Here is a 16636-nt window from a genome sequence, read left to right as displayed (position 1 = left end):
TCTGTACAACTCTGTAGCTCTTCTAAAACAACACTGGCACATTTATTTACTTTAACAAAATATCTTCCAATACTATTTCATTGAATGGGAAACGTGCAGCAAAATAAATGCCCTAAATGAATGCCTTGTCACAACAATAATCAACTTTTAATGTTAAAATTCATTTCACAGGATTCTGGAGTAACTTGACTAAGAGAAAAATGAACCACAACTCAAATTTGGCAAACAGCACAAAGGGTGGTTTAAATGGTTAATTTGAGGTATGATGGGGAAAGGAAGGTGGTGGAAAGATGATGGTTACAGACATGCACTTGGAACTTGTGTGATAGCTATATAAAGCCAAAGGGCCATGCAACTGGAGCAAGGGTAGAGAGAGAGAGCTTGTTGGGAGAGTGGAGACTATAGAGGTAGGAATACAATAAAAGGTCTGAAATGAAACATTTTAAATGAAAAAAGATGGGGACAAACACCCAATATTTCAGACAAAGAAAGGTGATGAGTGAAGACGCAACATATGACTCCGAGCAGCAACATTTTGAACAATTGGAAGCTTACATAATGTGCAAAAGGAAGGACAATTAGGAGAACACAGATGGCTAAATCTGAGTGACAAAAGCAGGACTGAAGCAGTTAATGCTCCTGAGGTACAAATATGCTGTTTGTATAATAAAGTGAATAAAAAAAGTTGAAAACTTATTAAGGCGCAGAGTATATCGGATTTGACAAGGTATAGTATTGATGGAAAAAACACATTGTTGCTGGGTGGTATTAAACCCAAAGGCATAAATTCTTTTTTCTCTAATTTGAGGTAACTTCACCTCCATTTAATTCCATTGTTTCCAGACCTTTTTTTTTTAAAATAAACCCTATTTCTGTAGTTTGTAGTCGCACAAAGTGTTAGGAGGTGTGGAGTCCACAGCCAACACCTCTTTAGTCCATTTGGGTGGCTGACCTCATTGGCGTGGGGGTGACACAGTTACAGGGTGTTTTAGGTTAGGTGCACCAGCTTGGTGTCAATGGTGGTCTCCTCACAGCCGCTCACATCAAGGACGCACGTGGTTCCATTCTGACGCACCACCTTGTATGGCTGCTGGAGTGGAGTACAGAGCATGTCCCCATGGACGAAAACGTAGTTGCAGACCCAGAGGTTTTTGGGGACAAAGGAAGATGTCGGAGTCTTGTGAGCACTGCCGCTGGGACAAACTGGCCAGGGACCATCAGTGTATACCAACTCTGCCAAAAACGTGGCTAAAAGTTCTTTGGGAATCATACAGATGCCAAGAAGCATCCATGGGAGCTCATCCATTCAATCCAGTCCACTGAGGTGCGCCATCAAGGCTGACTTTAGGTGCCGGTGGAAACGCTTTATCATGCCATTGGACTGCGGATGGTAGGCCATGGTGTGATGCAGCTGGGTCCTCAAACTGCAACCTCGTCTGAAGTGATGTCGGCAGGCAGGCGGAAACGCGCAACTCAGCTTTAACAAGGGCTCTGGCACAGAACTCCGTAGACTTGTTGGCGAGCAATACCGCTTCTGGTCACCTGGTGTACCTGTTGATGAAGATGAATAGGTACCTTTCCCTCTGGGAAATTGGTAGCGGACCGACGATGTCCACATAGACATGCTCAAACCTCCTGTGCATTGGCTGAAAGGGTTGAAAGGGGGGGCTTCACATGCCTTTGGACTTTGGAGATCCGGCAGTATATGCATGTCCTGGCCCAGTGCCCAGCCTGCTTGTGCAGGTCATGCCAAGCAAATCTATATCCACCACCAGTTGAATGGTTTCCCAAAATGACGTGGGCCAAACCATGGAGTACGTTGAAAACGTGATGCCTCCAAGCAGCTGGAACAATGGGATGTGGTTGGCCAGTGGACACATCACTGAGGAGCTTGCTGCCTGTTGGGCCATGGGGATGTCCTTCAGTTGCAGGCCCAAGATTGCAGTGCATTATGCTGGCATTTCTTCGTCCAGCTGCTGTGCTTTGGCGAGCACTATGTAGTCCAACCTTGGGGATAGGGAATGCACCAAGTTGATGGAGGTGCGAGACAGTGCATCAGCCACGACGTTTTCCTGGAAGATGTGTTTGACGGTGGTGGTATACTCAGATGTATGACAGGTGGCGTTGTTGCCATGCCAACCATGGATCCAACAATTTGGCGAATGCGAAGGTGAGGGGTTTTTCCGCAAAGACCTTGAATTTTCGCCCCTCCAAAAAAAATATCGAAAGTGCCAGATTGTGAGGTAGAAGGCTAGCAGCTCCCTGTCAAAGGTGCTGCATTTCAGCTCTGGTGATCACAGGTGCCAGCTGAAAATGCGTGGTTTCCATTGTCCCTCAATTAACTGTGCCAGCACACCTTCGACTACTGAGTTCAAAGCCTCAACCATGAGGGCTGCAAGCACATCCTCCTGTGGGTGTACCAGGAGGCTGGTGTTTGCAAGGGTGTCCTTGGCCTGCTCGAAAGCCACTGCTGACTCCGTGTCCTAGGTGACTTCCTTAGCCTTGCCAATCATCAGGCCAAACAGGGTGTTGCATGATTTGGGCCTCTGACAGTATGAATTGGTAGTAAAAGTGATCTCCTGTAAGCCCTTGATTGTACTGGGCCTGACAAACTGGCATATGGCCTCTACTTTTGCCTACAAGGGAACAGCTCCATGCTAGTTAATGCGGTGCCCAAGGAAATTAATGGCCGACAGCCCAAACTGGCACTTTGCAGTGATGATGGCCAGGCCGCATTCATTCAGGCGGCAGCAGAGTTGGCGCAGGTGTGCCAAATGCTCTTGGTACAAGCGGCTAACAATCAGGATGTCATCTAAGTAGATGAAGATTTGCCCCACTGAGTCCATGAGCCACTGGAATATCAATGCCACATTCGAAAGGCACCTGCAGAAACTCTAATAGGCTGAAGGGGGTGGACAGGAATCTGGTGATACGTGGACCAGGTCGACCTTGGCCATAAAGTCCTGAATGTTGGGCATTGGGTAGCAGTCAGCTGTGATGGCATCGTTGAGCCTTCTGTAGTTGCTGCATGGCCTCGGTCCTCCAGCCGACTTGGGCACCAGGTGCAGCTGAGAGGCCCACGGGCTGTCTAAATACTGGACGATCCCATCTACTCCATTTTCCTGAACAACTCCTTGGTGAGGAATTTGTCGGGCAGGACCCTGCATGCCCAGCTGTGTAGTACTGGTCCTTGAGTGGTAATGTGGTGCTGTACACCATGCTTAGGAGTGTTTGTGGAGAACTGCAATGTAATAATGGTTGGGAACTCCACTAGTACTCTGTCAAATTCGTTGCTTGACAAAGTCAGAGTCCAAGTGTGGGGCCGGTAAATTGGCTTCACCAAGCGAGAAGGTCTGGAAGGTCTTGACTTTCACTAAACGCCGCCCCTTGAGGTCCTTTAAGAGGCAGTACGCCCAGAAGAGATCTGCACCCAATAAAGGCTGCAAAACTGCTACCAGTGTAAGCGACCAGGTGAAACGTCTAGAACCGAACTATAGTGGGATGGTTCACGTGCCGTATGTGTGAATATTGCTGTTATTGGCAGCAGTGAGCATTGGTCCTGACTTCCAAGTGCTGGTGTCGTGGTTCGAGGGGGAAAGACACTAACTTCTGCCCGTGTCTACGAGGAACTTTCGCCCAGACTATCAGTCCCATAAGGAGGCCATCATTGGTGGGAATTGTCTGTTGTCCACCAAATAACAATCGCACAGTGGCACAGGCAATTAACTGAGGTATACAAGAACAGAATGGCAGTTGTCATGGGGGACTTTAACTTCCATATCGATTGATAAAAATCAAGTTGGTTGAGATAGTCTGGAGGATAACTTCATAAAATTCATCCATGATAGCTTTCTTGAGCAGCATGTTAAGGAACCATCAAGGAAGAATGCCATTTTAGATCTAGTATTATGCAATGAGATAGGTAAATTAATGATACAGAAGTTAGGGACCCTCTTGGAAAAAGCTATCATAGTATGATTGAATTTCTCATACAGATGGAGGGTGCAATAGTTAGATCTAAAATTATGCTACAACAGGATGAGGAAGGAATTGGTCAGCATGGACTGAGAGCACAGGCTAGTTGACAGACTAGCTGAGGAACAGTGGAAGACTTTCAAAGAGATTTTTCAGTGCTCAATAATAATATATTCCCATTAAAAGTAAGGGCAGTAAGAGAGGCAAGAGTCAGCCTTGGTTAACTGAGGAAATAATGAGAAGTATAAAATTAAAAGCTCATGTGTACAAAGTAGCCAAGAGTAGTGGGAAACTGAAAGATTGGGAAAACTTTCAAAGGGCAACTAAATGAGAAATAAGAGATGAAGGATCATGAGGGTAAATTAGCACAAAATTAAAAAAAAAAATCAGATAGCTAAAAATTTTATAAATATACATATATAAAACGGAAGAGGGTGTGGCTAGAGTCAACATAGGTCCCCTGGAAGAGGAGAAAGGAAAATTGATAATGAGGAAAAGGCCAAGGTATTGAACAGATATTTTGTGTCAGCCTTCACAGTAAAAGACATGTCCAGCATGCCAAAGAGTGGTGATAGGGATGCGAAGGGAGGTGAGGGGCTCGATAAAATAATTATTACAAAAGAGATAGTGATGAGCAAACTAATAGGACTGAAAGTGGACAAATCCCCTAGTCCTGATGGGATGCATCCCAGGGTACTGAAGGAAATGGTGAGAGTTATAGTCAATGAATTGGTAGTCACTTACCAAAATTCTCTTGATTCTGAACAAGCCCTGGCAGATTGGAAGACAGCAAATGTCACGCCACTTTTTTAAAAAGAGATGTAGGCAGAAGACTGGTAACTATCTTCCACTTAGGTTAACATCTTTAGTTGGAAAAATGCTTGAAGCTGTCATTAAGGATGAAATAGCGAGACACTTAGAACAAAGGTGTTCCATCAGACAGACACAGTATGGATTCAGAAAGGGTAGATTTTGTTTGACAAACTTGCTGGAGTTCTTTGAGGATATAATGGGTGTGGTAGATAGAGGGGAACAGGTTGATGTTGTATATATGGATTTCCAGAAGGCGTTTGATAAGATGCCACATAAGAGACTTATCAATATGATACAGGTGAATGGAGTAGAAGTACATTGACATGGATTGAGAATTGGTTAACTGACAAAAGGCAGAGAGTCAGGATAAATAGGTGTTTTTCTGATTGGCAGTGGTAAGTGGGGGGGTGCAGGGATCAGTGCTGGGCTCTCAGCAGTCCACCATTTACGTTGATGATTTGGAAGAGGGGACAGAGTGTAGTGTAGCCAAATTTGTGGATGATAGTAAATTGAGTGGAAAAGCAAATTGTACAGAGGATGTGGAGAAGCTACAGAAGAATATAGTTTAGTTAGGTGAGTAGGCAAAGATTTCACAGGTGGAGTACAATGTTAGTAAATACAAGGTCATCCACTTTGGTAGGAAAAATAGAAGAGCAGATTATTATTTAAATGGTGAAAAATTGCAGCATGCTGACATGCAGAAAGACTTGGGAGTGCTTGTGCATGAATCGCAAAAAGTTGGGTTTCAGGAACAGCCGGTTATTAAGAAAGCAAATGGAATGTTGCCTCCATTGCTAGAGGAATTGAATTCAAGAGCAGGGAGGTCATGCTGCAACTGTACAAGGTACTGGTGAAGCTGCACCTGGAGTGTTGTCTCCATACTTCAGAAAGGATATACTGGCCTTGAAGGCAGTCCAGAGGAGGTTCACCAGGTTGATTCTGGAGATGAGGGGGTTAACTTCCAAGGAAAGACTAAATCGCCTGGGATTATACTCACTCAAATTCAGAAGAATGAGAGGAGATCTTGTAGAACATAAAATTATGAAAGGGATAGATAAAATAGAGGCAGGAAAATTATTTTCACTGCTAAGTGAGACTAGAACTCGGGAATAAAGCCTGAAGATTCTGGAGAGTAGATTTAAGACAGAGAGGAGGAAAACCTTTTTCCCAGAGAGTAGTGAATCTGTGGAATTCTCTACCCAGGAAAGGAGTTTGAGGGTACTTCATTAAACTTATTTGAGGTTCAGTTAGATAGATTTTTACATGAAAAAGGAATTAAGCGATATGGTGAAAAGGTAGGTGGGTGGAGTCGAGTCAATAATCAGATCAGCCATGATCTTATTGAATGGCGGAGCAGGCTCGACAGGACAGATGGCCGACTCCTGCTCCTAATTCTTATGTTCTAGGAAAAGAAAAGAGTTGGTGGCAACGATAGGCTCCAGAACCCCACTTTTGGTGTTTAAAAACACCAATGGATCAAACTGGGGTCACTTCCTGCTGCGGACATCACCAGCTTCGTTGGTGGCATGGGGAAGGCCTGGGCCTTGGGGTGTGACACACAGCAACTTGGTCAATGGAGGCCCCGCCATGTGGGTTGGTGTGTCACAGGATATCTGCACAGGCCGGTACTTTGCGAGGGTCACTGAAATCATAGTCGGCGATGAGGAGGCAGATATCTTCTGGCATCTGCTTGAGAAAGACTTGTCCAAACAGTAAACATAGCTTATGGCAATCTGCTAGTGCCAGAATCTCGCTCATTAAGGCCGAAGGCGCGCGGTTGCCTCGGTTATCTATGTGAAGCAACCCCACTCTGCATTCATGGCGGGAGAGGCCAAAAGTACAGGAGCGCCTTGATTATTTCATACCTGTCCACAACCGGTGGCTGGTGTAGGAAGTTGATGATGCGGCCTGTTGCTTCTTGGTTGAGTGAACTTTGTGACGTCCAGGACGATTTGCCTAACCTGAAATTGGGCTTCAGCTTGTTCAAACCAAACTCGTGGCTGCTAGTTCCAGAAACTCGGAAGTTTCAGTGAAACTGCATTCTCTGTGCTTGGGTCGGTCATCATTGGGTCCAAATGCCGTTTAGATCATTGGGGTCTCCAATGTAGTCGCACTTGGCATGCAATGAGCAAAGGACCAGAGTCGAAAGTGAGTTGAACCAATTGACTTTAATAGAACTCTCACACATGTTTAAATCCCTCGGAACTCAAATCCCGGGACCTTTATGACATCAGCTGCCAGGCAGTGGGCTTGCCCTGCACCCGGAACTCTCACAGTCAGATCTGCCACAGACTTTCCTGCGACTCCGTGAGCTGGTTCACCTGCCGTGTGGGCGAGGCGCCACAACTTAATTTTTTCCTTTTCCCCTTTCTCAAACTTTTCTTCCCCCTACTCCCCCATCCAATAGTTTCTCCATTTACCTGTTTTTCTGTTCTATACCTCATCACTTCTTGGTTCCTCCTCAGCTTCTTTCACTTTCTATACATAATATCAGCTCCTTCCCTTGACAAATGCACTAGAGTGAGAAAATTTTAATTCTTGGGAGTCACTACCTTGGGAGGCCTTTCCCAGACCCAACACACGAATGTCATCGTCAAGAAATCAAGTTAGCACCTCTACTTTCTCAGGAGCTTGTGTAGGTTTGGTATAACATTGGAAACTTTCGCAAACTTCCATAAAAGTGTAGTGGAAAATGTGCAGATCGGCTGTATCATGACTTGGTATAAGGGTACCAATACCTCTGAGTGGAAAGCCTTGCAAAAGGTAATGGACACAGCCTCGCACATCACAAGAAAAACTCACCCCACCATAAGGAAAATGTACATGGAATGATGCCGTCAGAGAGCAGCAGCAATCATCAAGGATCCACAGCACTCAGAACATGCTCGGTTTTTACTGCAGCCAATATCTTAGTGGTTTGAACAGATAAATGGTATAAAATATACCGAATTGTTAATGATGGGCATAATATTGTTATCCAACCACAAAAAGAGATAAACAACTTATCCACGTGGCGAATCACAACCAGTGTTGCAAATGGCAAAGTTAATGCTGAGTCAGTCAATGACATTCTCAAGGGAAACTAGGAAAGCAGGGGTAATAAAAAAAAAAATCAGAAGAAAAAAGATCCTTCCATAAAATGCTAACCAAAATGAGAAAAAGAAATAGGAAACAGAGCAAGTTTTTTTTTAAAGAAGACATTCAAAGCTATAAATGAATTGCTTCTCCTATTCAGCAATGCAGTTTAAAGTCATGGGGATCTGCAATTGGACTTAACATTTCCCAGTTAGGAATAGGAAAAAGTAAGCCATCTGGATTTCAAACTTAGTCTCAACACCAATTTCTGTTATAGCAAAAGGACTAACTTTTGATGAGCCAGACAAAAGATTAGAGAAGACTTGGAGCTGAACTTTTTATAAATTAGCCTGACAGCACTCACCATTTCAGCTCATTTCTGAAGTCTAATTTGGCTTTCTTCAAACCATAAAGAACATAAGAAGTTGGAGAAGGAGTAAGTCATCGGCCCATCGAGCCTGCTCCGCCATTCAAGATCATGGCTGACCTGATGATAGGCTCATCTCCATGTACCTGCCTTTTCCCCGTATCCCTTAATTTCCCCTACTATGTAAAAAAATCTATCCAACCTTGCCTTAAATATATTTACTGAGGTACCTACTACCCTGAATCTTGAGGCAATGTCCCCTATTCTATTCTCATTCCCCCAGCCATGGAAACAACTTACCTACCCCTATTTTATCTATGCCTTTCGTAATTTTATACACTTCTATAAGATGCCCTCTCACTCATCTAAATTCCAGTGAGTACAGTCCAAGACGAGTCAATCTCTCCTCATAGGCTGACCCCCTCATCTCTGGAATCAACCTTGTGAACTTCCTCTGCACCATCTTCAAAGCTAGTACATCCTTCCTCAAGTAAGGAGACCAAAACTGGACGCAATTCTCCAGATGTGGCCTCATAGTTCAGCATAACATCCCTGCTCTTATATTCAATCCCTCTAGCAATAAAGGCCAAAGTTCCATTTGCATTCTTGCTAGCCTGCTGCACCTTCAAACCAACCTTTTGCAATTCAAGCATAAGCACTCCCAAGTCCTTCTGCATGCCAGCATCCTGCAATCCCTTGCTATTTAAATAAGAATCTGATCTTCCATTTTCCCTTTCAAAGTGGATAACCTTGCATTTACCAACATTGTACTCCATCGGCCAGACCCTTGCCCCCTCACTTAACCTATCTATATCTCTCTGCAGACTCTCCATATCCTCTGCACAATTTGCTTTTTCACTCAATTTAGTGTCATAAGCAAACTTTAGATACACTACACCAGAGGTGGCCAACCTTTTACATTCCATGTGTCAATTTTTTCATGCACATCTTCAGATGTGCCCGTTCGGGCAACATCTGACCGCATTTACAACTGTGGTCCCATAATTATTCAGTTACTGCGAGCAAGTCCACAGCAATTTAGAAAAAGCGATCACTACCTATAGGAATTTGTATACTGTATAGCCAAACTGATCCTATTGCCCCACTCTCTCCCCACAGCTCCTTGTCGGACTCCACGTTGATGCCAGTGCCCCACTCTCTGCCCACAGCCCCGTGTCGGTCCCCACACTGATCCTACTGCCCCACTCTCTCCCCACAGACCTGTGTCGGTCCCACACTAATCCACTGCCCCGTTCTCTGCCCACAGCCCTGTGTCAAATAAAAAGTTTACAGGTACACTACAGTATTCCCATATACTATATATGGGGATAATGTAGTGTAAAAAGTATTAACCATTAATATTTTTAGCACGAATCAGCTTACTTTTTTTTATTATTATCACTGGGGTGCAATGCAACTAGAGCAAGAGTAACCATAACCATATAACCATTTACGGAGCAGAAACAGGCCATGTTGGCCTTTCGAGTCCGCACCGGTTCACTGATTTTGTGCGCCCTCTTCAGGCATTGGTCCCGGTAGATCTTCATACAAAGGAGAATACCTTTTGGGAGAGTTGAGTTAGGAATACAATGAAGGGATTGATAGAAAACATTTTAATGAGAAAAAATGGGGACAAATATCCAATATTGCAGACAAAGAACTAATATTTCAGACAAAGATGATGAGTGAATAAATGTTATGAGCATCTGAGGTTTACATAATTAGGAGAAAAGTAATAGCTAAATCTGAGTGACAAATGCAACATGCACCTGGATCTCCTAAAGAAAACTGGAAAAAAAAAGAAAAATTTCAATGCATAATCACACCACAAATGTCAATTCAATTATACTGTACCTGTGAATAATTCCATGTCTGTGCAAATAATCCAATGCTACTGCAACCTCAGAGATGTACTTTACAGTCATGTCTTCATCAAAATAGCCATAAATGTGAAGGAGAGACTTGACATCCCCACCAATAAGATACTCCATAACCTAGAGGGAAGAATAAGTTTGATCATCTCACCCACCAGATCCTCCCTCAAATCTGATTCCATATGCCCTTCACCTGTAATGTTTCCCATTAATATCACTGGTAACTTTTACATTTCCTTCTCCACATTGACCCTCCCCTCAACTGGTTCCAAGGGCCTTTATTTTCCCCCCACTTTCTTTGTCTGCTTCTACCCATCACCCACCAGTCTCTCTCACAGTTTCACCCCTCCCATTCCCCACCAGGAATTGTTTAATTTTTCTTCACCCCTCCTTGGTCTAACTTTCAGCTATTCACCCCAGCCTCACCCCTCTCAGTTCTGATGCAGGATCATGACCTTTCCCTCACAGATACTGCTTGACCCATTGAATTCCTCCAGCAGTTTATTTTTCTTTGCAAATTATTTTACCTGTTTCCTTGTTATCTAAAATACCTATATGTTTAAAATAATGAAATTCAGGTATAAAACAGTATAAAATCAAGCTGATAATAATATCTTATTAAAGTACGATTTCTCTCTTATTTTACATTGACATATCAGGCAGCAAGCAGGTGGTGCCACGTTTGTGGGATATGTGCATTAAGGTAACTATCCAAGAACAAGTTGCTTTATGAAAAATAAACCCATTGAAGAATTAGACATTTTTCACAAACCAATATCATCAAATGGAAGTTCAGCAGCTACTTACAAGATAAACATTGTTGGCAGACTGAAGTGAGTAATACAAGTGTACAATAAAGGGGCTTTTACTTAGAGCTAGCGCAGCTCTCTCTGCGTGCAATTGATGCACCATATTTTTATGTATCAGATCAGCTTTCTTGACAACCTTGGGTGAGAAGAATGAGAAAAAAAATTACTTTTTTTGTTAAATACTTGAACACATTTTCTCTGCTCCAAACTCAGTAATTGTATCAGTAAATCCAAATTATAAAAAAAATTTAGAAAAGAATTTTCATGCATTCCATATCCATAAGATATAGGAGCATAATTAGGCCATTCTGCCCTTGAACTCCTCTCCACCATTCCATAAAACTGTTTCATTTTCCATCAGCCCCACTCCACTGCCTTCTCCCCATAGCATTTGAAACCCTGACAATTCAGATAGCTATCAATCTCTGCCTTAAATACACCCAAAGACCTGGCCTCCATAGCTGCCCATGGTGGCAAATTGTAGAGGTTCACTATTTTTTGGCGAAAGAAATTCACTGAGGAATTCCTATGTCTACTTCTCTTCAATCCAAAAAAAAACTCCAGTACCACTCTTTTCTGTCACTTAGATAATTTTCTGCCATGCCAGTCTCTTTTATTCCATGCCTTCAAATTTCATGACAAATATCTCATACCTTTTGGAAGCTCATATCAACCACACTTCTCTTATTGATCCTTCCATCAAATTAGGAACAATTGGACTTCAACAAATCCACATCGTTTATCTTATCAATCTGCACTTGACCAAGTGACTTAAAAATAATACACATGCTGCAATCCAGAACAGAAAACTGGAAGAACTCAGCAGTCAAGTAGCATTTCAGGAGGCAGAAAGGCAAGTGTCAACCCAAAATGTGAAAATCTCATACTATCACCATCTTATGTTTCCTTCATCTGTCTGCTATCTCTACAGATTTGTTCCTCCAATTCTCATTGAATATTGGGTGCTCTATAATACAACCACATGAGTGTGGTCATACCTTTCCCGTTCCTCAGCTCCACCCATATAACCTCTGTAAACGAGCTCTATTGTCTGTCCTGCCTGAGCACAGCTGTGATATTTTCCCTGATGAGCAAGGCCACTCTTCCCCTTTTCATTTCACACCTCCCCCCCCCCCCCCCACCACGTTCTATCACATCTCAAGCAACAGAAGCCTGGAACATTGAGCCTTGCAAGAGTTCACACTTTTGAATGATGTTCATCTTTGAACAAGGCTGTAACACAGTTACTAGATCACCCTTGGATCTGCACATATTTGATGGATTATTACCAAGACATCATCTTTTCTCTCTTTCTTCTTTCAATTCCCCTGGCTGCCTCCCATCCAAGAAGTATCCATTTTTACTGCAGCTATTCTTGATGCTCACTTCTCTGTGCTGACTCCCAATTATATGCTCTGTTCTGAGATTCCAGAGCAGCTTTCAAACATAATACAGATTCAAGCATTTGTAATTTGGTAATTATCTTTCTACATCCATGAATAGATTTCCTTTTATTTTAGGCCTCACTTCTCCTTTTACAAGTGTTGAAGATGGTGAAAATATGATCAAGGGAGGTGGAGGAGCACCTGAAGGATTGCTTTGAATCGGTGGACTGGTCCATATTCAAGGGCTAATCCTGAGACCGGAATGAATATGCAACAGCCGTCACCGATTTCATCAAGACCTGCATAGACGAGTGCGTGCCCATGCACACATACCAGGAATTCCACAACTGTGAATGAATCAGACTGCTGAAGTCAAGCTAGAGAGCATTTACAGCCAGTGATCCAGGTACAACCTGTGAAAGACAATCTCAGCAACAAAGAGGCAATTGTGAGGGAAGGAAGTGAGACACAAATTTAAAAAAACAGCCACTGTGTTTCAGGAAATTATTCCCAATTTCCCAGAATGCAGTCTGTGTAAAAACATCAGAACGGGGATAAATACTCATTCCTGCTCTGACATTTTTCCTCCTCGACCCTTAGTTATTTTCATGGATCGCATGCAGTCGAAACTGAACTGCAGGGGTCCGTGAACACTTCCAATCAATGAATAGGACGTCCAGCTTCCTTAAATTCCGTACTTTACGTATTCTGTCTAAACTTGCAGAAATATTTAAAATTCCTTAGCCACGGATGTTGTTCCATTGTTTAAAAAACAGCTCCAAAAGTAACCTTTGAAATTATAGGTCGGTGAGCCTAACATGAATGTTAGATAAATTATTAAGAGATCAGATATACAATTATTTGGATAGTCAAAAACTGATTAGGGATAGTCAACATGTAGCTTTGTGCACAGTAAGACATGTTTAACCAATCTTATAGAGTTTTTCGAGGATGTTACTAGGAAAGTTGATGAAGGGAAGGCTGTGAATGTTGTCTACATGGCCTTTCATAAGGCTTTTGACAATGTCCCACATGGGAGGTTAGTCAGGAAGGTTCACACACTAGGTATTCATGATGAAGTAGTGAACTAAATTCGACAATGGCAGTAGGGGAGAAATCAAGTAGTGGATGATTGCTTCTCAGACTGGAGGCCTGTGACTAGTGGTGTGCCTCAGGGATCAGTGCTGGGACCATTATTGTTTGTCCTCTATAATGATCTGGATGTGGTAAAATGGATCAGCAAGTTTGCAGAGACATTAAGATTGGAAGTGTTGTCAACAGCGAAGAAGGTTATCAACACCTGCAGTGGGATCTGGACCAGTTGGATAAATGGAAGATAGAATTCAATACAAACAAAGAAAGGACAAATAAAATAAATAGTAGGGCACTGAGGAGTGTGGTAGAATAAAGGGATGTTAGAATACAGATACATAATTTGTCACAGGTGGATAGGGTTATAAAGAGAGCTTTTGGCACATTGGCCATCATAAATCATAGTATTGAGAATAGGAGTTGGGATGTTATGGTAAAGTTGTACAAGACATTGGTGAGGCCAAATTTGGAGTATTGTCTGCAGTTTTGGCCATCTAACTGCAGGAAAGATATCAGTAAGAAAGAAAGAGTGCAGAGAAGATTTACTAGGATGTTGCCCGAACTTCAGGAACTGAGTTACAGGGAAAGCTTAAACAGGTTAGGACTTTATTTCCTGGAGCATAGAAGAATGAGAGGAGATTTGATAGAGGTATTTACAATTATGAAGGGGATAGACAAAGTAAATGTAAATAGGCTTTTTCCAATGAGGGTAGGTGAGATTCAAACCAGAGGACATGTGTAAAGTGTGAAAGGGGAAAAGTTTAGGGGGAACATCAAGGGGATCTTCTTCACACAGAGAGTCGTGGGAGTGTGGATTGAGCTGCCAGCTAAAGTGGTGAATGCAGACTCAATTTTAACATTTAAGAATTTGTCAGGGGCATGGATGGAAGAGGTATGGAAGGCTATGGACTGGATGCAGGTCAGTGGGACTAGGCAAAAAAAAAGGTTCAGCACAGACTAGAAGGGCTGAAGGGGCCTGTTTCTGTTATGTTCTATGGTTCTAAGGCATCAGGCCCTAATGGTATACCTGGCAGGGTACTGAAAATTTGCACCAACCAACTAGCCAGACACAGACATTTTCAATCTCTCATTGCTGCCTTTGGAGGTTGCCACCTGCTTCAAAAGGGGATCAATCATCCTGTGCACAAAGCAGAGTGAGCCACCTCAATGACTATTGCCCAGTTGCACTCACATCTACCTTAATGAAATGAATATGTTGGACATGGCCAGAATTCAAGTAAAGGTCTGGACCCATTGCAATTCCTCTACTGTCATAATCGCTCCACAGCAGATAGAATATCACTGACTCTCCACTGGATCACCTAGACAACAGCCAGCTACTCTTCATCAACTATAGCTCAGCCTTCAATACAATTCTCTCAGTGCTGGTTAGCAAGTGCCAAAACCTGGGCCTCTGCACACCCCTCCACAACTTCATCCTTGACTTCCTCATCGGAGGTCCACAATAAGAACACCTCCTCTTCACTGACAGCAACACAGGTGCACCTCAAGAATGAGCGCTTAGCCCATTGCTCTACTCACTCTACATTCATGACTGTGTGGCTAGACACAATTCAAATGCCATTTGCAAATTTTCATCGGCAAAATCAGAGACGGCAATGAGGAAGTGTCCAGGAGGGAGAGAGATCAGCTAGTTGAATGATGTCAAAACAACAACCTTGCACTCAATGTTAGCAAGGCCAAGGAGCAAATTGTGGACAAAAAATCAGGAGACCATGAACCAGTTCTCATCGAGGGGCCAGCAGTGAAGAAGCTCGAGAACTTCAACATCTCTGAGGATCAGTCTTGGGGCCTCCATGTCAAAGAAGGCAGCTAGCCAGTGGCCATGCTTAGTGAAGTGTTTGAGTAGATTTGGTATGGAGATGCCAATGCACAGGACAGAGGAAAAAAAATCCAGAGTTGTTAACTCAGTCAGCGACCTCAGACACCAGTCTTCTCCACATCGAGGACATCTACAAAAGGCAGTATCTTAAGAAAGCAGCCTTATTCTCAAAGGCCTCCAGCACCCAAGTCATGCTCTCTTCACACTACCACCATTAGGAAAAAGGTACAGGAGTCTGAAGATGAGCAGCCAGTGGCATAAGAACAGCTTCTTCTCCTCTGCCATCTGATTTCTGAATGGAGAACAAACCACAGACACTACCTCACTTTCTCCTTTTTTGTGCACTATTTATTTCTTTTTGAAATAGCAATATTTGCACTGTAATGCTGCTGCAAAACCACAAATTTTGTAACATGTTTATGACAATAAATTTTGATTATGATACAACTATTTCCTGGTTCATGAGTCTATGAAATATTTGTGGATTCCCTTTTACATTCTGCCATTGTTTTCTTATTCTTTTATTTTATTTTCACTTTGAGCTTTCTGCTATCATCCTGATTGTCTCTAGTGTTAACCACATGAGATCTTTTCTCAGCCATTGAAATGTTCCAGTGATCATTGTTAGCATGGGATGGTGTAACTGCTCTAAGTTTTATAAAATATGATTGTTGTCTCCTAAATGTTCCCAGTGACCCAGAAGCCGCCACCCAGGTGATTAGTGCTGGGAATGGCTTGGGGTGCCATCGCACATGTGTCCACTGCGGAGCTCAGCCTTAGTTCCGGTATTGGTCACATTTTATTAAAATACCCAAGACCACATTAAATATCACAAACAACAGAAAATCAGATGGATTACAAAAGTGAAATGAATATTAACTCAAAAGTAAAATACTTAAAGAATGTGCTAATTGTGATTTTTAAAAATGCTTTTATTCAAGAACAAATAGCACGCTACTGTTTTTTTCTCATATTCGGAATCCCTTGTTTCTAAACAATTTGTCAGTCTTAATTTAACAGGATGTTGCTGTTAAAGTTTTTTGGTGTAATTCTGTGTCTCAAGGAGTTTCCAATTGTTCTTCCCCTGGGGTATGCCTCCAGCTCCATTCTGCCACCCAAATATGTCCTCTTATCCAAATATTCCCCATCTGCCCCTCGCTCCTTCACCAAGGCTGCCAAGACTGAGGAGCAGGAGGGCAGCAAAGAGCCGGATAGAGCGGGAATGGACGTGCAAGGGGAGGGGGGAGTGGAGGGAGTCTGGCCCAAAGAGTGTAGAGGTCCAGTGGGGGCAAGAGAGAGTTGGAGCCCACCGTGCCACAAAATCCAGAGGGCGAAGGGACCTGGGTACTAAACTCCACGGCCAGGGAGGAAGGAGGAGAGAAGCGGGCCAACGCCAAGGAGAA

At 43.0% G+C, this 16636-nt stretch overlaps 1 protein-coding gene across 6 annotated transcripts in view; it reads right to left on the bottom strand.

The window, feature by feature from the left end:
• mastl (microtubule associated serine/threonine kinase-like) overlaps positions 1 to 16636 on the bottom strand; it is a 98305-nt gene that overhangs the window by 57771 nt on the left and 23898 nt on the right. For 5 of the 6 annotated variants that reach the window (XM_069914544.1, XM_069914546.1, XM_069914547.1 and 2 more), the window contains 2 exons: positions 10912 to 11049; positions 10085 to 10224 (listed from right to left, as the gene is read on the bottom strand). In XM_069914544.1, the coding sequence (XP_069770645.1) occupies positions 10085 to 10224; positions 10912 to 11049 (278 nt within the window). Of the gene's footprint in view, positions 1 to 6653; positions 6940 to 10084; positions 10225 to 10911; positions 11050 to 16636 lie in introns of those variants that run through there. The other variant, XM_069914549.1, reaches the window with a different exon arrangement.

Source organism: Narcine bancroftii, chromosome 1 (assembly GCF_036971445.1).
Source record: "Narcine bancroftii isolate sNarBan1 chromosome 1, sNarBan1.hap1, whole genome shotgun sequence".
Taxonomy (NCBI): Eukaryota; Metazoa; Chordata; class Chondrichthyes; order Torpediniformes; family Narcinidae; genus Narcine; species Narcine bancroftii.
The sequence above is the reverse complement of the archived record's forward strand: the minus strand, read 5'-3'. Positions and strand labels throughout refer to the sequence as shown.